Source organism: Grampus griseus (genome assembly GCF_964374135.1).
Source record: "Grampus griseus genome assembly, chromosome: 16".
NCBI classification, from domain to species: domain Eukaryota; kingdom Metazoa; phylum Chordata; class Mammalia; order Artiodactyla; family Delphinidae; genus Grampus; species Grampus griseus.
The window spans coordinates 27,173,891-27,201,565 of NC_139010.1; the positions used below are offsets into that span (position 1 = coordinate 27,173,891).

The 27,675-nt window shown below is 38.2% G+C and overlaps 2 protein-coding genes across 3 annotated transcripts in view; one reads left to right on the plus strand and one right to left on the minus strand.

Moving 5' to 3' along the window:
- Nucleotides 1–769: 769 nt before the first annotated feature.
- ECD (ecdysoneless cell cycle regulator) lies at nt 770–27,444 on the minus strand. Its single transcript, XM_082674351.1, has 15 exons — nt 27,363–27,444; nt 26,657–26,815; nt 25,222–25,439; nt 21,928–22,045; nt 19,686–19,773; nt 19,394–19,572; nt 18,257–18,449; nt 17,547–17,675; nt 14,935–15,063; nt 13,105–13,190; nt 5,611–5,717; nt 5,297–5,480; nt 4,156–4,223; nt 2,713–2,927; nt 770–1,045 (listed from the first exon to the last, which is right to left on the minus strand). The coding sequence occupies exons 3-15, from the start codon at nt 25,424–25,426 to the stop codon at nt 815–817; spliced, it is 1,932 nt and encodes a 643-aa protein (XP_082530477.1). The 5' UTR covers nt 25,427–25,439; nt 26,657–26,815; nt 27,363–27,444; the 3' UTR covers nt 770–814.
- The window catches only part of FAM149B1 (family with sequence similarity 149 member B1), a 61,047-nt gene continuing 60,337 nt past the window's right edge, over nt 26,966–27,675 (plus strand). For both annotated transcript variants that reach the window (XM_082674352.1, XM_082674354.1), the window contains exon 1: nt 26,966–27,163. In XM_082674352.1, the coding sequence (XP_082530478.1) occupies nt 27,117–27,163 (47 nt within the window). In that variant the 5' untranslated portion in view covers nt 26,966–27,116. The remainder of the gene's footprint in view (nt 27,164–27,675) is intronic.

The following is a 27,675-nucleotide window of genomic DNA, read 5'->3' on the forward strand; positions in this document are numbered from 1 at the left end:
GGGAATCTGAAAATACTGATAGAAAGGGGAGTGTGCAGGACTCCTGGTTGTGAGTTTCTCAAACTTACCATGGAGTGTTTACTTTTGGATTAATGTGTTGTGCTGGAAAAGAAAAAATGAGAATGGCTAATAGGAGGAGCTGCAACATTGAACTTTGTTTCCCAGCAGTGAGTGGGAAGAGGGCTTTGCTTCTTAGAACTCCAAGGATAACTGAAAGCAGAGGCCAAAGAGGGCAGGGTTGGGGTACTGAAAAATGGCAGATAAATAAAAGAAACTGGTGCAGGGCTCACCTGGCTGGAGAATATTTATGTGGCAATGAATCATGAAGGTGCTAAGGATAAAAAGAACCCAATGGGTCCATGAAGAAGAATAGCAAAAACAGGTAAAACGCTAAAATTATTGGACACCTGAGGGAGACAGACTCAAGGTCATTGGTAACTGGAATAAAAAGGCAACTCATTCATTCCTCATGTTTGCCTATCTACCTTCCTTCCTCTACCCAATATTTAATTCTCGATAAACTTAATGTTCTAAACATGGAGTGTACATCTTATCTCAAGGGCTTGATTCTCTCTCTTCTGCTGATTTCAAAACCTTGTGTGCAAAAAAAAAAAAAAACCTTGTGTGCATCCCAGAGTTGAGATCATAAAGACTTGTGCAGAGAGGGCAACATTTGGGGCTCACAGAGGAGAAGTTAATCTGTGAACTTAAAATGAAGAAAACATTTTTACTAAATGTGTAATCAAAACTAGAAATGAGCATAGACAGACTCAATATTTATTTAAGAAGAAAAAACAGAGGCTAGGTTTGCTGGCTAATCTTTTGTTGGCTTACTTATGGGTCCGTGATCAGCACTGTCAGGCAGCTGCACACCCATGCTTTGTAAAAGGTTGGAAGCAGGTCCTGCCAGTCCAGCTTGGGAACTATAGGATTCCAGTATGTTTGAAACCAGGTTCAGGTCTATATCCACTGGTGTCATAACAGATCCTCCTGCACCAGAATCTTCCTCCTCTGAATTGTTACTGGCAGTCTGGGATAGAGGCTCCTTGTTCATGGAGGGAAAAGAAAATCATGGTACAATATGCTATTAGGTTGGATGGTAGTTACATTAAAAAGCTAAGTAAGCAACAATGTAAAATTGATTTCCATATTAGAAAGGAAATTCCCTTGATAGAAAATAAAAATGAAGTCTAATAATAAACTATGTAATTGAACACACATATTAAAATTTGGTTCTGAAGATTAAAACACACTTCTTCCTAGGATAAGTTTCTGCAGATTAAATGGATTTCTTCCCGATTTTGAAATAGCCCAAGGGAGATAACCAGAATTAAGGAGGTAACTTTATAGCTTGCCTAAGAGTTTTAAAAGGGAATAAACAGAAAAATGAACATTAAAAAAAAAAGAATCTAAATTTTCTCTACGTGAAAGAAGTGAGATTTCTTCCCTACCCACAATCCCCACCCCAATGAGAAAACAAAATTAAAAACCTGAGGCCTGGGCTTCCCTGGTGGCGCCGTGGTTGAGAGTCCGCCTGCCGATGCAGGGGACACGGGTTCATGCCCAGGTCTGGGAGGATCCCACATGCCGTGGAGCAGCTGGGCCAGTGAGCCACTGCCGCTGCGCCTGCGCGTCCGGAGCCTGTGCTCCGCAGCGGGAGAGGCCACAGCAGTGAGAGGCCCGTGTACCACACAAAAAAAAAATAAATAAAAAAACAAACAAACAAAAAACCTGAGGCCTTGTGGGATCCAACCACAGAGACTGTGAATTGGTACTTGAGCCTCTGATTTCATAGGCTGAGGAAAGAATTTGAGAGATTGCAGCTTGATCTATAGATTTTTATATCTTTGCTACCCAAAGTGTGGTCCATGGACCAGCAGCACATCCATCACTTGGGAACTTGTTAGAAATATAAAATCTCAGGCCCACCCTAGACATACTTAACCAAAATCTATATTTTAACAAGATCTTCAGGTGGTTCATATTCACATTAAAACCTAATGTATGGTTTCTAGTAGGTTTTGGCAATACTAAAAGTGATTAGTTTTAAATGTGGTTAAGATGATCAAAGCAAGGGGAATGACATTAATTAAGGGCTCATTATGGGTTTTACTGTTGTCTCATTTGGTTCTCACGTTCATTCTATGATATGAAGATTATTGGTTAATGGATACATTCACAGTGGATAGCTGAGCTGGATTTCAAACCCCGCCCATGAGACTCCAGGGTCCATTCTCTTTCTATCTGTGGTTAGACAGTGCTGGTATAAAAACTAGGATAAAAACATGAGTGGAAGATAAATTCTAAATTTGGCTCTAAATACGGGAAACATAAAAAACAAACACTATTAAGACTTGAAAATTACTTGCATATTTAATATCCCTTCTCTTTTTTTAAAATCAATTTAAGCTATTAGTAGAAATATGCAACCACATACTAATTTGAACATATCACATGACTTTAAAAAAAAATCCTGATAGATAACATAGAATAAGTAATATAGTCAAGCTTATGTTTAAGAAAATCAGTAATCCGTCAGCCTACCAGTGTTAGGAAAAAATTAGCATTCTTATTTATTCAAATTAAAAAATTCATCACAGAAAATTATCATGAATCAAATAGAAAAAAAGAAAAGAAAAACTAAGATAAAATATGGTTTTAGCTATCCTTTGTACTAGACTCAAAAGGGAAAGAGGTTGAACACACACATACCATTTGCTTCTGGGTGGTGAAACTTTTGCCAATGCTGGTATGTGCGAGTTCCTGGTCCATCTGGGCCATGTATGACTTGAGATCAGCAAGAGTTCCTTTTACAGATGCTTCTTCCCCAGGCTCCTGTGTTTTAAGATCCAAGTCATCATCACTATCTAAACATTCAGAGTCTTCCTCATCCAGTTCATCAGAGTCTGAGTCATGGGGCCTTGAACCTACATAGACCCCAACACAGAAAGAGCCACTCATTAAATTTTTTTGGAGTGATTACACATCTCAAAAGAATTAGAATGTTATCTAAAATGTTATCAAAAAAGAGCGAATATTAGGCAAACTACTTCAGAAAAATCCCCTCCAGAAAATGGTACTGCTGGCAAACACTTGCAGAAAAGTACACAGCCTGAGCTGAAAGATTCAGCTTTTTCTTTTTAATGTGAATTCAATTAATTAAAATTTTTTACTTAAAAAATTTAAAAACTACATAATCCAGGAATACATTTTGATGTAAACATTCAAGTTATGCAGAATTGTCTCACACTTCACTCTCTTCCCAGAGTTAAAGATCTTTTCACAGTTCAGTGGGTACCCAGACCTTTATTTATGCAATTCTGTGTGTGTGTGTATATGTACATATATATAAAACACATTTGTTATATATATACATATTGAACTATGGTTTGCTTTTCTACTTTTTTTTTTGTAAAACTGAACTATAATCCAATTTTTGCTACTACAATGTTGCAATCACCATCTTAGCATATATAACTTTTTCATAAATTAAATTCCTGGAAGTGAAATAGCTAAGTCAAAGTTTATGAACATTCTGGAGTACCAAACTGCCTTGAGAAAAGACAACTTACACTTCTACTCCCACAGTTTGACAGTGCTCATTTCTCCAACTCTTGAGAAAACTGGCTATTATCAATCTTTTAAATTTTTGCCAATATGATGGGCAAAAAAAAAGTTCTTATTTTTATTGTGTATTTACTTGCTTACTAGAAACAGTTAACTATTTTCAAATATTTATTGATTATATTTATTCTTCAAGGCCTGTTTATATTTATTGATTATATTTATTCTTCAAAGCCTGTTTATATCCTTTGTTGATTTTTTTTTAAACTAGGCTATTTGTGTTTTTATTATTAGTGTATATGTGCAGTATGTCTAAAAGAGAAAAAAAACAGTGTAATACAGGAGCCCATGTAAAACCCTATCTAAACACACAGCATTCATTCATTCAACAAAGATTTAATGAACAGCTATGTCAGGCACTAAGCAAAGCATCCTCTGCAAAATCATTCAATAGGGCAATAATTAATGGTTGAAAGCAACTCAAAATCATTAAAAAAAAAAAAGCAAATGAGATCCAATGCTCCAATGCTCTAGCAATTGCTATACTACTTACACTTGCAAAATGAAAATAAACATCACACTGTAACTCACCTAAGATCTTATCAAAATAATTAAGAAAAGAATCTGCATCAAAAGTGACTGGAGCCTCAGAATGTTCTCTGTAAGATTAAAGGAAAAAGACAATTTATCCCAAACTCTTTGAAACTTTTTCTAAACTGGTGCCATTCTTAGGAACACTCCAGATATATACTCTCAAAAGAGGCACAGAAAGGAAAACTGTAGTTTCAATTTTAAAACTTATGCTTACTGACAGGGCAACAGAAATGGGAAAGATTGATGAAATAAAAGTAAAAACTGCACTTTGATTATGCATATTTAATTTACGCTGATTTAGGGATCTACCCACCCTCCACCTCCCATAAAATATATCTAACATTAGCAGAAGTTGTTATTTATCCAAGTTCATTTAAATAAAGTTTATCTGGGCTTCCCTGGTGGTACAGTGGTTGAGAGGCCACAACAGTGAGAGGCCCGCGTACCACAAAAAAAAAAAAAGGCTTAAATAAAGTTTATCTTTTTTAAGAACGAAGTCTTTAAAAATAAGTAAGAACAAACCTTCCCTTATCTCTGCTTTCTCAAAGAGAGAATACTAAACATAAACTTTAATCTTCTCATGAGGCTAACGAGCATCAACATTAATGAAGAGATATTTGCTGTGCAAGTAACAATTCTATCTACCTTTTTTCCCTATTACTTGCCAAATGTAACATCTCATTTCTTCTGTTATTATTTCTTCCTCTGATAAACACTTTTATCCTCCTCTTTTGAGTCTGAAGCTTCCAATCTGCTTGAGGGTGGGAGATCAGAAGTCTGAGCTTGATGAGAACTAGAAGTTAGGAGTCCATAAAATTCTGAGTAAAAATCTAAAGAATAAAGTACATGGTTGCCCTGCACAGCTCTGGGGTGGTGGCCTTTACATCTGCTGAGTGGTCTCTTTGGCTTACTTCAAGGATCATAAGGGATCAGGTTACTAGAAATCTGACGCCAGATAAGTAAGTTATCATAGTACTAGGCACCAAAAGAGGAAAACAAAGCAGTAAAAATCATTTATTTAAAAAAAAAATTTAAACAAAGAAAAAGGAAAAGAAAGAGAGAGAGAACTGGCAATGACTGGATGATGTCAACATATAGGCTATAACCATTTAGATATTTATACTTTAACACAAATTACCGAGGCAGCTCTGCTCCTTTGTGGGTTGAGACTTTGGATATGAAAGCTTTCATGCTCTCTGAGACTTGAGTTAAGTCATAGTTCTCCTCCTGCCCCTTGGAAACGGGCTCTGGTTCTTTTTTACCAGCAGCTTCCTGCAGCAGCTGGTCCAGCTGATCTGGTGAGAGATCTAACCACTGGTCATCTGAAAAAGAAGCATGACACTGCCATACTATACTCACATGACAGGTACTCTCAGGAAAGGACCCTCTGAGACTTAGTGGAATGTTTCAATTCTCTCTAACCCCTCTGCTCTATCCTGGTCCATCACTCACCATCTTCTGGGGGAAGATTAGCTTCTTCTTTCTTAAGCTCTTCTATATCAAATGGTATTGTCTGTAATAACGTTAAGATTTCTTCACCTGGGCTCATAGCATGAGAGCTATAAAAAATCAAAGACATGGGTATTTAATGAGAACTTAGAATAATAATCACGAAAACAGAGTATTTTAAAGTTGGAAGGGATTATCTAGTTTAATTTGTTTTTAAACATTTGTTTAGGACACAGAATCCTTTTTCTCAAAATTCCACCAGAAACTCTAAAATATAAAAGTGCTCAAAGAAAAACTGCTCTGGGGAGTTCCCTGGTGGTCCAGTGGTTGCACTTGGCACTTTCGCTGCCGCGGGTTCAATCCCTGATCAGGGAACTAAGATCCCACAAGCTGGGTGATGCAGCCAAAAAAAAGAAAAATTGCTTTGTACAGGAAAAGAAATCATCAACAAAATGAAAAGGCAACCTACAGAATGGGAGAAAATATTCACTAACCAAACATATGATACAGGGTTAATATCTAAAATATATAAAGAACTCATAACAGCAAAAAACCTCCCAAGCAATCTGATTTAAAAATAGGCAGAGGAACTGAACAGACATTTTTCCAAAGAAGACATACAAGACAAGAAAAGGTGCTCAACATCAACTAATCATCAGGGAAATGCAAATAAAAACCACAATGAGATACTACTTCACACCTGTCAGAACGGCTATCATCAAAAAGACAAGAGAGATAATGTGTTGGCAAGAATGTGGAGAAAAGGGGACTCCCTGGTGGTCCAGTGGTTAAGATTCCACGCTCCCAATGCAGGGGGCATGGGATAGATCCCTGGTCGGGGAAGATCCCACATGCCACGTGGTGTGGCCAAAAAAAAGAAAGAATGTGGATGAAAGGGAACCCTTGTGCACTGTTGGTGGGAATGCAAACTGATACAGCCACTATGGAATACAGTACGGAGGTTCCTCAAAAAATTAAAAACACAGCCACCATATGACCCAGCAATCCCACTTCTGGGTATTTATCCAAAGAAAATGAAAACAGGATCTCAAAGAGATGTCTGCACACCCATATTCCCTGCAGCATTATTCACAATAGCTAAGATTGGAAACAAGTGTTCATCAACAGATAAATGGATAAAGATGTGAATAAATAGACAGATAGATAGTGATTACATACACACAATGGAATATTATTCAGCCATGAGAAAGAAAGAAATCCTGCCATTTGCAACAACATGGATGTACCCTAAAGGCATTAGGCTAAATGCAATAAGCTAGACAGAGAAAGCAAAATACTGCATGGTATCACTTATATGTGGAATCTAAAAGAAAAGTCAAACTCATGGAAACAGAATAAAAAAGTGGTTGTCAGAGACTTGGGATGAGGGATATAAGCAGAGGCTGGTAAAAAGACAAACTTTCAGCTATAAGATAAATACAGTCATAGGATCTAATGTAAAACATGGTTACTAGCGTTGATAACACAGTATTACATAATTGAAATCTGCTAAGAGAGCAAAAATTATTCTCACACACATACACAAAAAATAAATATGTGGGGCTTCCCTGGTGGCGCAGTGGTTAAGAATCCACCTGCCAGCACAGGGGACATGGGTTTGAGCCCTGGTCCGGGGAGATCCCACATGCCACGGAGCAACTAAGCCCATGAGCCACAACTACTGAGCCTGTGCTTTAGAGCCCGTGAGCCACAACCACTGAGCCTGTGAGCCACAACTACTGAAGCCTGTGCGCCTAGAGCCCATGCTCCACAACAAGAGAAGCCACTGCAATGAGAAGCCCGCGCACTGCAACGAAGAGTAGACCCCGCTCGCTGCAACTAGAGGAAGCCTGCGCACAGCAACGAAGACCCAATGCAGCCAAAAAAAATAATAATAATAAATAAATATGTGAGGTGATGAATTTATTAATTAACTCGGTGGTGGGAATCTTTCCATAATGAATAGGTATATCAAATCACTATGATGACACTTTAAATATCTTATAATTTTGTAATTCTGTCAATTACACCTCAGTAAAGCTAAAAAAAAAAAAAAAACCTGAAAGACTGCTTTGATTGAAATGGACGCTGGAGGCTCAGAGACCTGCCCATTCTGCCTTCCCCTTTGGATCTGCAGCAGGCTCCATGGAACACTATCATGAAGCTGATGATTTACTATCACTCTTTCGATTTATATATATCATATATACGAGGAAAAGAAAACCCAGAAGAAAATATGAACAAAAATTAATCTAACATGCATAAAGTATGAACAAAATTTAATCTGTCAGGGCTTCCCTGGTGGCCCAGTGGTTAAGAATCCGTCTGCCAATGCAGGGGACATGGGTCCGGGAAGATTCCACATGCCGCGGAGCAACTAAGCCTGTGCGCCACAACTACTGAGGCTGCACTCTAGAGTCCGCAAGCCACAACTACTGAGCCCGCGTGCCATGACTACTGAAGCCCGTGCGCCTAGAACCTGTGCTCCACAACAAGAGAAGCCACCGCAATGAGAAGCACGCGCACTGCAAGGAAGAGTAGCCCCCGCTTGCTGCCACTAGAGAAAGCCTGCGCGCAGCAGCAAAGACCCAATGCAGCCAAAAAATAAACAAAACAAAAATTAATCTATCATATATTAAATGCTAGGCTAGCACTTCAAATACATTTTCTTTATTATTAGATTGCTAGGCTAGCACTTCAAATACATTTTCTTTATTATTAGATTGACTTCCCCACCAGGGAAGTCCTCAAATACACTTTCACATTTAGCCTTCTACTTACTATTATGAGGAGGTAATAATCCTGTTTTACAAATGAGAAAACCAGAGCCCAGTGAATTTCTATAAGTTTTGCAAGGTCATTTAGTTGGACAGAGCAAAGGCTTGAAATCAAGTCTTCTGATACTATTTTGTGCTCCTCCTACTATAAACTGATAATGAAATACACACAGATTATTTACATGATGAGTGAGTTATTTTGTGATGGTGATGTGATTTGTTATATAAGTTCATGGAACCCTGTCTGAACTATTTATAATGGAGCAAATCAAGTTACATAATGGACTTGCATTCATTTAATAAACATTTGCACACCCTGCTAACTCATGTGGGTAACAGGAAACTATCCCTACTCCATAATATGTAAATATTACTAGGAGAGAGAAAAGAAATATACAAATAATCATAATAAATTACAAACATATAAAGTCACAGACGAATAGCAAATGCTATCAATACAAAGAATCATAGGAGGGATTCCCTGGTGGTGCAGTGGTTAAGAGTCCGCCAGCCAGTGAGGGGAACACAGGTTCGATCCCTGGCCCAGGAAGATCCCACATGCTGCGGAGCAACTAAGCCCATGCGCCACAACTACTGAGCCTGCGCTCTAGAGCCCGCAAGCCACAACTACTGAGCCTACGTGCCAATAACTACTGAGTCTGAGTGCTACAACTACTGAAGCCCACACGCCTAGAGCCTGTGCTCCACAACAAGAGAAGCCACGACAATGAGAAGCCCATGCACCGCAACGAAGAGTAGCCCCCACTTGCCACAACTAGAGAAAGCCCGTGCGCAGCAACGAAGACCCACCACAGCCAAAATTAAAAACAAATAAAAACAAACAAACAAAACAAGGGTCATAGGAGAAGGTAATTATTCACTGGGGTGGAGGCAGAGAAGTTTAAAAAAAAAAGAGAGAGATAATGGAAGAAGTTGAGTTAGGCCTTAAAGAATCAAGAGGATTCTGACAGGTAAGATAGGGTAGAGAAACTATGCAAGGGGATAAATGAGCATTTGTATAGAGGCAGGGAAGTGAGGAACATGTTCAGAGAGCAAATGGGGTTCAGTCTGGCTTAAGGGTGGAATCCGAGGCTGAATAGATGGGCTGGGATGACAGCACAGCAAGCGTGAAATGGCTAAGTTTAGACTCAATGAAATAAGGAGTGGGTGATCACTGATGGCTTCTTTGTTATTTTTAATTTTTGTTTTATGAGATTTAAATAATATAGACAAGTTGAAAAGGTAATACAATAAATGCCCATATCTCTACCACCCAGAATTATAATATTGTTATACTTATCTCTAGTTTAATTATATGATTACATTTATACATTTAACATAAAAACCAAACTAGTAATATGTGCGTGTACTTACAAAAAAATATGATAGATAAAGTTAGTTTCCTTTGATGATCAACACTCCCAGTTCCAATCCATTTCTCTGCTACCCAAAGGTGATTGCTCTCACAAGAATCCTCCTGGGCCACTGAGTGTGTGTGTGAGACAGAGAGACAGAGAGATAGAGATCGAGACAGAGACAGAGAGAGTGTGTGTACTATTTGTTGTATTTACTGTTTTGTTCTCTTTACCTGAAATGTTATTCCCTCAAATACCTGTCTGCCTCATTCCCTCACTTCCCTAGATCTCTTCTGAAAGAAAAACTCCTTGGCCAACCTATCTAGAAGAGCAGCCCTTATATCTCTCCCCCCAAACGCTGCTTTTTCTTCAAAGTACTCATTACCATCTAACATCATATAATGGTTTACCGTCTTTCTCCTACACTAGTATATAAGCTCCATAAGGGCAGGGAGACTTTGGGTTCACTTGCTGCATTCCCAGTGCCTGGAATAGGGCCTGGCACATAGGAGATAATAAGTATTTATTGAGTGAATATAGATACATGTATCTATACATAATACATGATATTTTGTGTATTTTTACAATTTATATGCATAGCACCCGTATTTTACAAATTTACAACTTGCTTTTTTCCCTCAACATTATGTTTCTGAAATCTATTCATTTAGACCAGTGGTTCTCAACTGGGGACAATCTGGCAATGTCTGGTGACATTTTTGGTTGTCACAATTGGTGGGGAGAGGGGAGCCAGTCCTACTGGAATTTACTGGGTAGAGGCCAGGGATGTTGCTTCACCTCATACTAATGCACAGGACAGTCCCCCACAGCAAAGAATTAAGTGGTCCAAAGTGTCAACAGTGTCAAGGTTGAGAAATCCTGAATTAGATTTATGGATATTTAGCTAATCTCTGATTAACTAATGGAAGTAGGCCATCATGTAAATACACTGCAATTCATTTATCTACTATTGATGGACACTTAGATTGTTTGTAATTTTTCACTATTACAATCTCTAATAATTTTTAGGAGACGGGAGTAACATGATTAAAGACGTACTTCAAGCAGATTCTCCTGGCTCTAACGGTTGAATTGGAAGAGAAGAGTCTCTAGAGGTTGAGAAACAAGTTTAGGTGTAGCCATAGTTCAAGAATTAAAGTAAGTAGAGTAGCTAGCTGGGCAGTAAGGAAAAAGAATGCAAGACACAAGATAATAGTAGACAGGATCTAAGGACTGGATCCAAGGAGAGAGAGGAGGTCTGGGTGATAAGGAGGATGGTGGTACTATTAAAAGACAGTAGGAAACAGTCTATGATATTAATTCAGCTAATAAAAAAGAACATTGGGAAGTAAAGAAGAGGTCTGGAGGGAGATGTGAGTTTGGTTTCAAACTGTTTAGAAGTTATCCTGGTTTGGTGAATGGGAGCCTCTCCTGCAACACTCATTAAAATGTTGGATATTTAAGCTATTTGCAATAAGTAAATTATGGTCCATTTGCTAAAATGCTGTGTGGTTATTTAAAACTATGCTTATCAAAACTTTTTAAGGTCATGGAAAATGTAAGATCGTAACGAGTAAAAATTATGAACAGGATACAAGATTTCTATATAGTATAAAAAATGTTTAAAAAATCAACCGGTTATGGGGAAAAAAATCCTGGAAGGCAGTAGATTGGAATAATAATAGTGGTTTACTCATGATATAAATTTTTTCCTTCTTACATCTTTCTGTATTTGCTGTAATGAATGAATATGTTACTTTTATAACAACAAAAAACTTTATTATATTTAAAAAGAACTACCCAACCATCAATCTATCTTATTTTGTGGGAGAAGCCCTAACTCTCCTACATGTGAGTCTCCCTCATTTCTTAACTTCTCTTCAACCTAAGACTATCAGGTAACACTTTTCAACAAGGGGAGTGGTCTCCTAGAGGAGACAGGGATCATCATAGGGGGAGATTCTCCTAACTATGAGGGCCACCTCCTTTACTTTCTTTCCCAAGTTTTCTTAAAGGATACCCTAAGAAGGCATCATCTTTTCCAATTACTGAGATAAAACTGACGGGAATGGGACAAAGGCACCCCTAGACACTTAAAAAAGAGTAAAGACTGCTGTAAAGTCATTACCACCTCACAGACACTGAGGTTGGAGTTCTCTCAGCATCAACTTTGCTTCATGCAGTCTTCAAAGAACATTTTATTACACAAATATGTGATGTTTGAGATGCTGGCAAAATGACTGGGGTTCAAAACCACATTGGTTTGACCAAAAAAAAAAAAAAAAAAAGCCCAATGACAAAACAAAAACCACACCCACACACAACTCAGGACCTTTTAAACCATAACATATACAAAGTTATTTCTTTCATGTTATTTAATACCTTTATTTCTTTCATGTTATTTAATAGCTTTAAGTATCTCAAATTCAATTTTGCAAACATAAACTGAACTTTTTCCAATATTCAAATTCTGACCTTTGATTCTTCAGCTCAATAAGACCTTCTGCAGGAGCTCCAATTTCCTTGAGCCACACTGACTAGAAGTACCCTCAAGCGACAAGTCAGACAAATGTGATTTTCTTCTTTCAGTGATCCTATTCCCTCTGATTTTTGCCTGCTTTTGTTGTTTCCCACTGTCTTCAAATAATTGTTTTTTATATTCTGTCCAGGGTTTATCATTGTAATTAGCACAGGGTTATTCTGATATGTTACTCCACCATTACCAGAACTGAAACTCAATTTTATAAAATTTTAAAGGGGAGCCATTTCCTTCCAACCCTGTGTTCATTTCTTTCTTCCCCCAGAAAATGTATGTCAGGTTAGAATGAGATTTGATTTGGAAGGTGAACGCCTGCTTCATCCTGCGTTTCAGATCCACCTAAAAAAATCTAAACACAGCCCAGAACTCCCATAGGAATTAAGCACATGGCTCAATACTAGACTGCCTGAGTTTAAATCCTAGGTCTGTCACTTTATTAGCTGTGTAACCTTTGGCAAATTATTTAATCTCTCTTGGCCTCGGCTTCTGAGCTGTAAATAGGGAAAATAATAATTGTACCTATTTCATAGGGCTTTAAGGGGGATTAAACAAGTTAGTGGCCTATGCTTTGTAAGTACTCAATAAACGTTAGCCATTATATGATGATGATGATGATGATGATGACGGTGATGGTGGTGACAGCTGCCAGTGCCAGCAAACTTCTGTAACAACACTTCCTCTCCCTAACCCCTGTTCCTTCAGTAGTCATGAGCCTGGCCATTAACTGTTTAAATATGGAAACTCCAACATCTGCAACTATCTCAAGAGTAAGTAACTCCTTAACTTCTGGCAAGTAATCAATCTCTTCAGGTAGCGATAAACTCACCTTTCTGGCCGGTTTATGGAGAGTTGGAAGTAGTTCTTTGCCATTTCTAGCCTTTCCTGGTACTGAGCAGAACCTTTCATCAGTCCCTAAAAAAATAATAATGCCCATCAGAACATTATATATATGGTATCATTAAAATAACCTGCTCACCAGCAACTTTCAGGGAGGCAGTGTACGATATAATATATTGTTCAAAAATCATGAGGCCTGAGTCCTAGTCCCTGTTTTGTCACTGATGTACCTGTTTGGGCTCCAGTTTCTTCAAAAAAGGGACTAGGTTAAATGTAGTGGTCCCTCATCCTTTTCACCATTAAGGGCCTCTTTCCAATTTGGAAGGTTTTCTATCATTTTCTATTATTTAACTCATTATTAAGAAATAATTGATTAACTAGTAATTAATTTATAAAGCAAAGTACAAATTGAGCCAAAAAGTAGCATAATCCCACCTTAACTACCATTTCTATCTTTCACATGCATGTTTATGGTGGCATTCATACTTAATATTTTATATTCTTTAAAAAATATACTATAATATAAGCAGTTTTCCATACCACTACACAGTCTTTAAAATCATCATATTCTTAAGGACTTTTCTACTTCTTGGATGTTTCCTTAAAGTAGATGATTTATTTCTTTTAATTAATTAATTAATTTATTATTTATTTTTGGTTGCATTGGGTCTTTGTTGCTGCGCGGGCTTCTCATTGTGGTGGCCTCTCTTGTGGAGCATGGGCTCTAGGTGCGCGGGCTTGGTAGTTGTGGCTCATGGGATCTAGAGCACAGACTCAGTAGTTGTGGCACACCGGCTTAGTTGCTCCGTGGCATGTGGGATCCTCCCGGACCAGGACATAAACCCGTGTCCTCTGCATTGGTAAGTGGATTCTGAACCACTGTACCACCAGGGAAGCCCAAAGTAGATGATTTAAATTGAAGGTTCCAAGTTTGAACCTTTCTATAGTTCTTGGAATACACTATCAAATTACTTCCCAGTTAAGGTTCTAACTATTACGATGTTATCAGGAATGTATAGGTGTATTATTTTCACTATATTCTCAACAGCACTGAATATCATTCATATCCTTTTTACATATGTGAAAAACAGTCTTTATTATTATGTTAATATGGTTATCTTTACTACTTGTGAGAGTGAATTTTTTTTTCAGTACGCGGGCCTCTCACTGTTGTGGCCTCTCCCGTTGCGGAGCACAGGCTCCGGACGCGCAGGCTCAGCGGCCATGGCTCACGGGTCCAGCCGCTCCGCGGCATGTGGGATCTTCCCGGACCGGGGCACGAACCCGTGTTCCCTGCATCGGCAGGCGGACTCTCAACCACTGCGCCACCAGGAAAGCCCGAGAGTGAATATTTTAAGAGAAATTTAGTAGTTGTCTTTTTGCAATTTTTTTTTTTTTTTGGAGTATAGCTGCTTTACACTGCTGTGTCAGTTTCTGCTGTACAGCAAAGTGAATCAGCCATACGTATACACATATCCCCTCTTTTTTGGATTTCCTTCCCATTTAGGTCAGGTAAATTTTTAATCCATGTCTCTGCTAACTTTTCTATTTGGTGTCTTCATGTTTGCTTTACAGATTTGTGCAAGTTGTTCATCTGATACAAATAATAACTTTTATCACTTTATATAGATGTTATTATTTTTTCTAAAATATTGGAAACAGTTTATAGACACTCCCTCATTACCACCAAGCTAGAATGGTGCCTTTCAACTCTAGTTCCTACAATTATGTCACACATTAAATATGGACATAGAACTTTAATTCACTGGCTTGACTTACCCTGGATTGTCCAATTTAAAAAATGCATTGCAAGTCCTACCTTAAAGTAATCATTCTTTTTCAGACTTTCAAGGAAGCCAGCCCAGAGCGGTGAGGTAGTCACAAGAGATTTCTTGGCATCAGAAAAATGTGGGCTACATTTGGAGCATAAGATCTCAAATCCATGAGCCTAGATGGAAAAGATAGAATTTTTATTATTAGGTTAATTTCTTTCCATTTAACCACACTCAAGAACTAGGTGATTGGACACATGGGTATGTGGACATTTAAAACACTTTCTGAATTTTAGGAAAAAAAAATCTGACTTTATTTCCAAGTTTCTTAATCTCTACAGATTAAAAATTATAAAGGGGAAGCAAATAATACAAAACAAAGATTCTTATTCTCTTCAAAGAGATTTCTTTTCTCACTAATTAAAAAACTAGAAATTTAAACTTATTTCTTGTTTGCTTAAAAAGGGCTTGCGAGGCAGAAATAGAGACACAGATGTAGAGAAGAAACGTATGGACACCAAGGGGGGAAGTGGGGGGCGGGGGGTAAGTGGGGGGTGGTGGTGGGATGAATTGGGAGATTGGGATTGACATGTATGCACTAATATGTTTAAAACAGATAACTAATAAGAACCTGCTGTATAAAAATAAAATAAAATTCACAGAAAAAAGGCTTGCAAAAGGTTTCTTGTCTAACAGAATTATAAATGAATTAAACATAGTCTCAGGCATAGTAAACGGAGGGAACCACTTCATTTTAAGAGTCCTTTGGCTAAAAAATATAATAAATGCACATGGCAAAATAATTCTAATAGGGTGCTTCCCTGATCACTCTAGAGAAAACTGTCACCAATTCCTTACATATCCTTTCAGAAGTAATCTATGCACTCAAGCAGATATGTGTGTGTCTGCATATGTCCATCCTCCTACTCCATCCCTTTTATTACTAAATGGCAACATACACACTGCTCTGAACCCTGCTTTTCACTTAGTGATATACCTTAGAGATCATTTCATATGAGCATATATAAATTTATCCATCCCACTTCATGGAAAGACCATAATTTATCCAACTACTCCTCTACTAACAGACATTTTGGTAGTTTCCAATCTTCTGCTACTATAAACAATGCTTTCATGAGTATCCTCGTACGTCTTTGTGCACAAGTAAAATATATGGAGGATAGATTTCTGGAAGTGAAAATGCTGAGAAGGGTTTGTGCATTTTAAATGTTATGGAAAGTGACAAACTGTTCTAAGAGACTGATTCAACTTATATTCCTATCGATAATGTTTGAGGGTACCTCTTTATGTATTTTTACAAACCCAGTATGTATTATCAAACTTATAGGTACTTGCCAATCAAATGGTGAAAAATACTATTTTGTAGCTTTAAACTGCATTTCTTTTATTATGAGCAAGTATCAACATTTTTTATAAAAATCATTTGTATTTCCTTTTCTGTGGACTGTTAATGGTTTCTGATGATTTTTTGATTGATTAGTACTATTTTTTTATATTGAATTGTGGGAATGCTATATATTAGATAAATCAACTTTTGTCATTTACTAGTTTTTTTCCTCTTTGTCATTTAAACTGCAAATATAGGGCTTCCCTGGTGGTGCAGTGGTTAAGAATCTGTCTGCCAATGCAGGGGACACGGGTTTGAGCCCTGGTCCAGAAAGATCCCACATGCTGCAGAGCAAATAAGCCCGTGTGCCACGACTACTAAGCCTGGCTCTAGAGCCCGCAAGCCACAACTACTGAAGCCCACGCACCACAACTACTGAAGCCCGTATGCCACAACTACTGAAGCCCGTGTGCCACAACCACTGAAGCCTGCACACCTACAGCCCGCGCTCTGCAGCAAGAGAAGCCACCACGATGAGAAGTCCATGCACCGCAACGAACAGTAGCCCCTGCTCGCCACAACTAGAGAAAGCCTGCACACAGCAATGAAGACCCAACGCAGCCAAAAATAAAATAAATTTAAATAAATAGCAAATATATTTTACACTTTTACCAAGTTTACTATCTTTTGACTATATTTATGTTTTTTTCATACAGAAATGCTTTTTTTTTTTTTTTTTCTGCGGTACATGGGCCTCTCCCGTTGTGGAGCACAGGCTCCGGATGCGCAGGCTCAGCGGCCATAGCTCACGGGCCCAGTCACTCCGCAGCATGTGGGATCTTCCCGGACCGGGGCACGAACCCGTGTTCCCTATATCGGCAGGCGGACTCTCAACCACTGCGCCACCAGGGAAGCCCGCTTAATTTTTATATTATCCAATTTATCAATCTTTTCTTTCATAGTTTCTAGTTTCAAGTCGTGCTTAGAAAGGCCTTTCCTACTCAGATTTTCAAAGTTTTCCTATGTTTTTCTTTCAAATTTTATGGTTTCATTTTTTTCATTTAAATATTTGGTCCAACTGGAATTTATTTTGGCATAGGCGTGAGGTAATCAACTTTAATTTTTCAGATAGCTTCACAGTTTTATCATCACTTACTGAAGAATCCACTTTTCCTTCTTATTTGAAAAGCTACATTTTACTACATTCTCACATTAATAGGGTATATATCTAGATTTCTAAGCTCTGTCATTATTCTCTTAAGAGCCCTTTGACATAAAGGAAGAAAATAAAATTTTCTGGTTTAACATTACCAACTTCATGCCCAATTCGTGGGCTCGGTATTGGGGATGAGATGGAGGAGGCAGCCTGTATCCACTCCGCAGGTCTGGCACAAACCTTTGTTGCACCAACTGTGCATATAGACATTTAGTGAAAGTGACCTGGACATTGGGGCACAAAATATGTGAGTCTTTTCCTGAAATTAAAAATTTGAATATAATTTCATAGTTAATAATAACTTCATAGTAACTTCATTTATGAGCTTCATATTCATATAAATGCAAAGAAGATCCAACCTATTTACTGCCTATATTTTTTAGTAACAGCTTTACGGAGATATAATTCACATACCCATAAAATTTACCTTCACTTGTCTGTATTTAGTTATCACTAAGGTAATTCAAATCATTAGTTACATTACACAGCAATTTTGGTGGGTGGATGATATAGAATAATTCTTAATTCTCTGGAAGAAATGAAATGTTTTATTGTTAAGAGGATGTAACTACTCAAATAGGGAAAATATGGTCAGAAATAGCTAGGGAACATTGAAATACAAAATAAGGAGTCAGGTCTCTTACAATCTTCCTCCCCCGGATAGGAGAAAAGAAAAAATTTAAAAATGTATATTAACTTGCTATGAGGAAACAGAATATTTCCAATTTTTTTCTAGTGAACAATTAAATAATGTTCCATTTTATTTCCAGTGAGAGAAACTAAATGACCAAGAGAACTAGCTTACCGAAGTCATTATTCGTGTTTCAGGCAAGAATGTCTTGAATATACGACAGGCTCGCAGGTCAATGGGGTCCCGCAGGTAAAATGCCTGGACTCCTGCAGCCACCAATCTGGGGCGCTGCTTTAGCACTGCTACAATGCCAGCTGGAAGGAAGCAGTGTGCTTGATGAAGGGAGGCTTTAATTTTTTCTGGGTATCTGTGACAGGTAACATAATTATTTTTATTTTATGACATGTAAACATCCAGGATTCTTATACCATTTACTTCCCCCTTAACATTTTATCTTGTCTTGGTTCACCAAGAGTGAGATGGAAAAAGTGACAAGAGAGGTGAAGATAAAGATACTGTAGGGAATTCCCTGGCAGTCCAGTGGTTAGGATTTGGCACTTTCACTGCCAGCGGCCCAGGATCAATCCCTAGTCGTGGAACTAAGATCCTGCAAGCTGCGCGGCCAAAAAAATTAATTAATTAAAAAAAAAGATACTGTATATACTAAAGACTACAAGAAGGAAGAGAGACAGAAAAAGTGGGAAGAAATGGAAAATAAAGAAAAGGGATTAAGGTGGCCCAATAAAAAATAAAATCAGAATTTATTCTCCTAAAAAATGGTACAAAGTGTACTGAAGCGAAGCTAAAAGAAATGTTTAATACTGTTAAGACCTGAATGGTGCTAAACATTTAATAGGCACTCACATTTGAATGGCTGAATTAGTATGTTATTAGACTAAGGTATTCTCTTCTGAATAGAGCCTAAGGTGCTCCACCTAGGTCAAAGAATCCCATATATACTCCAAGAACCACAGAAAAAGCCTGAACACAATTGTGCTCACTTAGGTTTCCATTTCTAAAGGTCTGAAAATTTCTATCTATGGATCTACATAATACTTAGCCATAATATCTAAGGTAAATAAATGCAAAACTATTGGGCCTATGACACTTTTAAATGGAAATTAAAAGATACATCTGTTTCCTGATTTTAAAACACGTAAGTTTAATTTGTTGGTCAATTTCACGAAGGATGAAGACAGCATGAAAATTAGCATTAATTTAGGTGAAAGAAATTCCAGATTCAACAGAAGACTTGAGCGACATGAAATCAAAAGGCTCCTTAACTAGCAGTGAAAGTGTTATTTTTCTTACCCTCTGATGCGTCTATTCACAGCAGCTCGTATAGATTCTGAAGCCAAAATTTTTTCTGGGTGTGTTGAGATTATATTCAGTGCTTGTGAGATTGTTTGGAGTGTGGTCGGTAACCAGGATACTGCTCCAGGTTTCTTTGGTGCAGGAATAATGCACAACTCCCCATGATGGAAAAACACCTGCAAAATGATGTTTTAATTTTCATACCAGGCAGTGACAAACTCTCAGTGCATATGAAAATGTTGCAACATGATTTCACCTCTGTAGATTTTCCAAACTTGGATATACTTACCCTATTGGCACTATTATCAGGATCCAACCATTTAGGGAGAAAGTCAGCAGCTTCTATTAACAAGAATTCACCGTCATTGTCTTCAATCCTAATGCAAAAGAATTTCTAACTTTATATTCAAAAAAGCACATATTTGCTAATAATCAAACAAATTTGTTCTAATACATTTTCTCCTTCATCTTAGTAAATATATGAGTATGTATCATGTGTAGATTTCTATAATTAAGCAAAATGTTTAAGATACCACTAAGCACTGAAGGAGACTCTAAGATTGTAAGGAGGAATTCCTTAGGTGAGGGTGACAAGGAGAGAAAAATAAGTACATAAATAAATAACAATAGAAAAAAATATGGAAAATATATAAAGTACTATGGGGTTTCAAAAGAAAAAAAATCACGTATAGCCAAGATTAGGAAAACCTTTATGGAGGAGGTATTACTGGACCTGGAAAGATAATTTTGTTTTGCCTCATTTGCATGACTTTTAAAAAATTTAAATTTCTGAATAGATAATACAGTCACATGGTTAAAACTTTAAAAAAATACATAAAAAGTTATACAATGAAAAAGTCTCCTTCCTGCTTTTGTATCTATATGCACAACCCCTCCACCATTGTTATTTCTTGTTTATCCTTCTAGAGTTTGCTTATGTGTAATCCAGCCAATAGGAATATAAATTCTTTCTTCTCTTGTTGCACAAAAGGTAGCATATCATATATACTGTTCTAGATTTTTTTTAACTTTTAATGGGTGGAGATAACAATATACGGAGAAAAGGAGAGATGTTCTTGGGAGAGAGAAGAGCATAAGCAAAATCATGGAGGTAGCAAAGTTAAGGTAGATATTTGAAGAATGACAATGAGTAAAGAACAAGACTAGAAAAGCACAGTTATATAATTTTGTGAAGAGCTTTAAATGTTGGCAGAATCAATGAGAATGAGTTGAATTTTATAGACAAAATGAATGAAAGGTTTTAGAGTAGCGTAGTAAAATGGTTCGAGCTCTACTTTAGGAATATTAATCTGGCAGAGACATACAGGAAAAACTTCTTCCTTTTTCTAATTTTTAAAAAAACCCCGACAAGACAGTAGATGCCTATTAAAGAGCTTTAGGGGCCTAGTGTGTAGGTATGAACCATCATTACATGTATAAAAATCAGAATCAGCACATGAAAGGTATTGCCCCCTTCTTATTATCCTAGTAAAGACAGAAACTACTATTTTTGTGTCTGTTCATTTAAAATTCTATCATTCATTAAAAAATTATTGCTATGTATTTGTAGGTATGGTAACAGTAGTGTTTGTTATCTCTTAGATTTACATCCTGAAGTATTTAAAAATCAAATGGCATAATACTGGAGATCTGCTTTAAAATAATCTTGCTATGTGATGGGGGAGTGGGGAAGGAAGTAAATGAAATAAGAATCACCAGGAGTTGATAATTACTGAAGCTGGGTGATGGGTACATGAAGGTACCCATCTCTCTACTTTTATGTATGCCCGAAATTTTGATATAATAACAAGTTTCCAAAATTGTTGTTCTTTTTTCCTTCTTGTTCTGCTGGGGAAAAGACTGGGTGGATAGAAGACCAGAATTTGGGGGCCGATGAGGAAAACTAGGACATATGTTAAATGGGTGGAGCGCCCTCTGCTGGCAAAACTTGGGAATTACAGATAATTATCCATTCCTATTTTTAAAACTGAATTAGAATGCACTATCGTCTACTTTGCTTCCTGTCCATAAAATTGCACACTGATTTATCTTTAAATTTCTTCTGTATATGATTTCTCATAAAATATAGCTATAGTCTAATAGAGGAAGACACAGTAAAGAAATCTGTGAAATATGCATATCTGAGATGAATTTCTTTTTTTAAAGACACAAGAAATTTGACGGTGATTACTTTTGGGAAGTCAGAGCAGTACACCCTTTTGTATTGTTTGAATTTTATTTACCATGTGTATTTGTTCTTTCATAACAAGAAGAAAAAGAGAAAATCTAAAATAAGCAGGTTTTGTTTGAAATTTTTTTGAAGTTGAACTCTCAAATGATTCTTTAATTCTTCTTCAAGAAAAGGAAGTCACAAGAGAAAAGGAAGAAAATACAGAAGTCACGTTTAAAATCTACATCCCAAGTTTGTACAATTTCCACCAGACTACAGAAAAAAATACTACTAAATGGATAAAAATGTAGTCATTTTCAATAATAGAATTCCTTTAGAATTATTAATAAAGCTATAATACCTTGCTACTAACTCTGGAAATTCCTTTGTAATTTGCTTTACTATATAAACAATAAACCATTCATCCTCAATGTTATCTCCAAACTTTGTCATGCCAAATATATGAGCAGGAACACCTCCTAAAAACAAGAGAAAAGCAATCATATAACTAAATAAACATACCAGTGCAAATAAAAGTACAAGTAATCATTCAATTAAACAAACATTTATTGACTGGCTATGCTCCAGGTACTATACTGGGAGCTGGGGTTGCAATCCTGAACAAGATACAAGAAGCTTATTCTTGAGGAGCTTAGGGTCTAGACAACAGGAGATAGACAACCAAGCATCACAAAACAAGATGATGAACAGAGGTATACACTGAGGGCTATGTGAGCATAAATATGTGATATCGGAGCTACACTCATCTGGAGGAATGACCAGAAGTAGGCTTCCAGAAAGAGAGAACATGTGCATGTGCAAAAACACAGAGGCATGACAGACAATAGCATGGTTCTGGGAATATCAGCAGAAATTTTCAAACAAGTGCATTATCCAAAAATATGTAGAACTTAAACAAGACACTCAGACAGCCAATGGGTCAAAGAAGAAATCACAAGGGAAATTAGACAATATCTTGAGACAAATGAAAACAAAAACACAACATGCCACAAAGATGCGATGCAGTGAAAGCAGTGCTAAGAGGAAGTTTATAGTTATAAAAGATGTCAAATCAACAACCTAACTTTATACCTTAAGAAACTAGAAAAAGAAGAAAAAACTAAACTCAAAGCTAAAGGAAGGAAATAACGAAGATTAGAGCAGAGATAAATGAAATAGAGAATAGAAAAAATATTTAAAAAATCAATTAAACAGAGTTGGTTTGTTTAAAAGATCAACAAAATTGACAAAACTTTAGTTAGATTAACTAAGAAAAAAGAGAAAAGACTCAAATAACTAAAATCAGAAATGAAAGAGGGGATATTACAACCTATGCCACAGAAATAAAGAGGACTGTAAGAGAATACCTATGAACAATTGTACATCAGCAAACTGGATAACTTAGAAGAAATGCATAAATTCCTGGAAACACACAAATTATCAAGACTGGATTGTGCAGAAATAGAAAATCTGAACAGATCTATAACTAGTAAGGAAATTGAATTAGTAATCAGAAACTTCTGCACAAAGAAAAGCCCAGGACTAGATGACTTCACTGGAGAATTCTACCACACATTTAAAGAAGAATTAACATCAATCCTCCTCAAACTCTTACCAAAAAACTGAAGAGGAGGAAACATTCCCAAACTCATTTTATGAGGCCAGCATTACCCTAATACTAAAGTCAGACAAAGGCAATACAAGAAAACTACAGACCAATACCCCTGATGAATAATGATGCAGAAATCCTCAACAAAACACTAGCAAACTGAATTCAACAACACATTGAAAGGATTGTACACCATGACCCAGTGGGATTTATTCCTGGAATGTAAGGATGATTTGACACAAGAAAACCAACCAATGTAATATACCATATTAACAGAATGAAGGTCAAACAAGTGTAGTGCGGAGTGTCTCAAGAGCTACCACGGCAAAAAGAATCCCCAAACAGGTGGGAAGAGCTGCCCAACCAACTCTTCTCCCTACTCCAGATTTCCCAAGTTTCATCAAGTATAGAAGCTCCAGTTAGGGTGTCTATTTTTATCTACCTTACATATTAAACTTCAATTTGAATTTCATCCAGAAGCAATGAGGAACTCCTGAAGGATGTTAGGCAGGAGAGTGACATGATCAAATTTGTGTTTTACAAAGGTAACTGGCAACAGGGTCAGGAACTGCAGACACTGGAACCAGAGAGGTTAGTTAGGTGGCTACTGTAGTCTTCCAGATGAAGAGATCAAGGGGGCCTAGACTGTAGCCAAACAGATGTAGAGAGGGGTCATATTTTAGGAGTAATCACACTAGGATTTAGTGCCTGACTGAACATGGTGAAGTGAGGAGTTGAGGATGATTCTGAATTACTAACAAGCTTGATAACTAGGTGGCTAGCAATCCCATTAAGCAAGACAAGAAAACACTGTGTAAAAATGATTGATTTACTAGAAAAAAGGTAGGGAATTGGTTTTGGCTGTGCTAATGGGACAGTGTTCTTGCCAATAAATATCACGTGTTTCAGTGAATAGGTGTTTAATAAAATTAACGTTTTGCATTTGGCAACTGCTAGCCAAAAGGAAACAGATAAGCACTAAATTGAGAGCCAGAATGATGGTATCACAAGATGCCACGCTCCTGATCTGAAATAAGACCCCACAGAAGTCACTGCATGAGTAGAGCCTTGGTCACCTATCCATGATTCATTTTAGTAAAGTTATAAGAAATGACAGGACAAAGTACCATATTTGGCCAGAGGTCAGATCTCAAGCACTGACAATACAGGGAAGCAGTGAAGGAACCTCAAAATGCTTCCAAGTGGCAAATAATGGTCATTTAGCTCAATTATTTCTCTTTATAAGCCAAGCAGAGCCACTCTTAGATCCTTACCAAAACAACTATGTGAAAGGCAGCCTAGTAAACATACTATCAAGACTGAGGAATACAGAATAACAGCTAAAAGAACTATGGTTAAGGAAGCCAGATGCCTGAACCTGTTTAGTATAGGTACCTAGATACATTATGGCATAGTAATTAAAGTTCAAAAGAAGAGCCATGGCTTAATAATGTTGAATATATATTAGTACCTAAGATAATGAGTATTAGAAAGCATCCATCAACATGAATTAAAAAATTTTTTTTTTTAAGTTCAAGGGCTTAACTGAATAGAGGCAAACACCATAAAAAGCTCAGGATATAAATCTCCTGACAGGGTTCCCCTGGTGGCGCAGTGGTTAAGAATCCGCCTGCCAATGCAGGGGACACGGGTTCAATTCCTGATCTGGGAAGATCCCACATGCCGTGGAGCAACTAACCCTGTGTGCCACAACTACTGAGCTTGCACTCCAGAGCCCACAAGCCACAACTACTGAGCCCACATGCCACAGCTACCGAAGCCCACGCACCTAGAGCCCATGCTCCCCAACGAGAAGCCACCGCAATGAGAAGCCCGCACACCTCAATGAACAGTAGCCCCCGCTCGCTGCAACTAGAGAAAGCCCACACACAGCAACAAAGACCCAACACAGCCAAAAATAAATTAATTAATTAATTTAAAAAAATCTCCTAACACTGAATGAACTATGGACTATTACACATCACTGTTGTCAGAATGACATTAAAAGTCACACATATCAAAGCAAAATAAGCAAAAGAGCCTTACCTTTCCCAGGTTTATATTTGAGATTGAAAGGCTGATTCTGCCAGATATAGGGGACCAGCATAGGTGCAAACTGGGTCATTATCTTCTCAATGTAATTTTGAAGAATCTCTCTGTGTTCTTCTGGGTCCCTTGGTTCATCTGGTATCAGGAACAGTTGGTATTCTACAGTGTCTTCCACTGTAGCAAACTTCATATTTTCCTCCATTCTTCTTTGAAAGCTACATTTAAAGTTTCAATAATATAAACCATATAGAATAATGTAGAAGTAATATCCCATTCCCTGAACTATGCTAGGCAATTCCATTAATGTTGTTTCCCAAAATTCAGTTATCCACATACCATCATCATGATTTTTGCCTATACCAACTATAATAACATTTATTTAACATACTTTTAATGACATTGTTATACTTACGATTACATTAAAGGAACTTTTGATATAATACAATAAATGGAAATCCAATACCACATTCCCAAATTAATAAGTATGTAAGAATAAAATAAAAACTGTTTACCCTTGCACTAGCAGTGGTGTGTATAACACACTTTTAGAAACACTGAAATAACATCTTTTGAAACACTATCACAAGTCCCAGTTCTACCAGTAGTCCCAGTTGTGTTATTCTGGGCATTTCACTTTCTTCCTGGGGCTTTTTCCTTAATTGTAGAATAAGGCTGTTACTGTATCGTCTCTATAATCCGTACCTCGTTTAAATTTTTATTATTTAAATTTTCTGAAAAGCAATCTCCCTTACTCTGCAGAATTAAATCTCTCCCGTTGTATGGCATAGAGGAATTCAAAACTACAAAACATTCATGCCCTATCATTTCACCCCCAAATAATCTGCCCATGGCTCTTGATCCTACAATTATCTATCCTAAATTTTCCCCCTTCTCAGGTCTCAAAGGGTATAGCTCTGGTATATTAGGAGGTGGTAAATAACTATTTTCTAAGGGTTCCCCTTACAAACAAAAGTACTAGCTCACTATTGCTTCCAGGTGAGGCTTGGTAAAGGAAGACACTGTTTTGGATTATCCACTTTACGGCTGCAATTCGATTTTTAGACTTGTTTTTCTAACGGAGTAGTAAAACGAGGTCGAGAGGAACTTGCATCTTCTATCCAGACACTCATTCGCTACTTTCTGTCCAAATCATCATTTGGCCTTTTAACCCTGGTAGACAGATGTTAACTACCCACCCGAGGACTATAAGGGGCTTTGAGATCACTCAGGCTAACTCCACACTGTACATATGAGAAAACACTAGAAGGGGCTTTGAGATCACTCAGGCTAATTCCACACTGTACATATGAGAAAACCGGGAGCACAGCAAGAGAAGCAACCAAGCAGCAGAGGCCTGACTTGGGAGTCTAGAGCTTTTTACTCAGACTAGGCGCTCTCCTTCATCCAACAAAATGAAGCCAATTCCGCTTACGGTTCTAGGGCCTGGGCCTCTCCGGCAAGTCTCTGCTGTGGCACCTTTCCTCAGCCGCCTCTCCTATCACGTGAGCTGGTCAGGAGCTGCCAGTAGCAGCCAAAGCCTGGCTCAGACTGGGTCCACACGCTCCTCTGGGACCAGAAGACAGCAGAAACTCTGAAAGTCAGAATCCGGCTCAGCCTCGGAACCCCGGGCGTCGCCCCTGTTGCGCATCGGCGAGAGCATTAGGTGGGTGCCCGTGTGCCTTCGTCACTTCCGGCTCCACGGGGAAGCAAGGAGGGCGGAAGACTAGGGAGGTGGGGATCCTGTGGGAGTGACGGCCCGGAGTCTAAGAGACGGGGCGTGACGGGGCCGGAAGGTGGCGGGAGGGAGCCGAACCGGAGCCGGCGGGAGGGCCAGGCCAGAGGCCCCCAACCTGGCTTGCCCGCCCCGGCCGCGGCTGAGGAGGAAGAGGAGGATGATCTCCAGATACACTCGGAAGGCGGTGCCACAGAACTTGGAGCTGTGAGTGGACTGCTCAGCCACCCCAGCCCGGCCCAGACCGAGGCGGGCCGCAGGCGCTTTGCGGACCCTCCCTGACCAGTCCCTTGCTCCTTTTTCCTTTCCCAGGGCGAGGGAAAGAAAATTTTCTTCGGAATTCTCTCCTCCCAGCCTTGCCGGACGTTGCCCCTTCTACCTCCATCTCCAGCTAAGGGCGTGTTACCTGTGCTGTCCCAGGACTTGGCCCTCTTGGGTTGCACTTCTTGAGCTCGGGGACTGGGTTTCCTAAGGCATTTTGTAGTTTCCGCAGTGCTTCGTGCCCCAGTGTCAATGACCATTGACAACTCGTGAAGCTATTAATAGCTGAGTGCTACAATGAAGTTGAATACGTCCAGTGCCAAGCACAGTGCAAAGCTGCTTACATGCATGCATTAGCTCACTTAATCGTGTCAATAAGGAGAGCAGATAGGAACTATTATTTTGCCCTTTCTACAGATAAAGATCCCAGACTTAAAGACTGTAGCATGCCAAAGATC

What these genes read in the sequence shown, in the direction of transcription:
- ECD (XM_082674351.1), bottom strand. Translation starts at nt 25,426, where the DNA reads ATGGAGGAAAATATGAAGTTTGCTACAGTGGAAGACACTGTAGAATAC. An exon ending in GTGAATAGACGCATCAGAGG is followed by an intron (nt 18,450 to 19,393) that starts GTAAGAAAAATA and finishes TACCTGTCACAG; the next exon opens with ATACCCAGAAAAAATTAAAG. An exon ending in TCACCACCCAGAAGCAAATG is followed by an intron (nt 1,046 to 2,712) that starts GTATGTGTGTGT and finishes TCCATGAACAAG; the next exon opens with GAGCCTCTATCCCAGACTGC.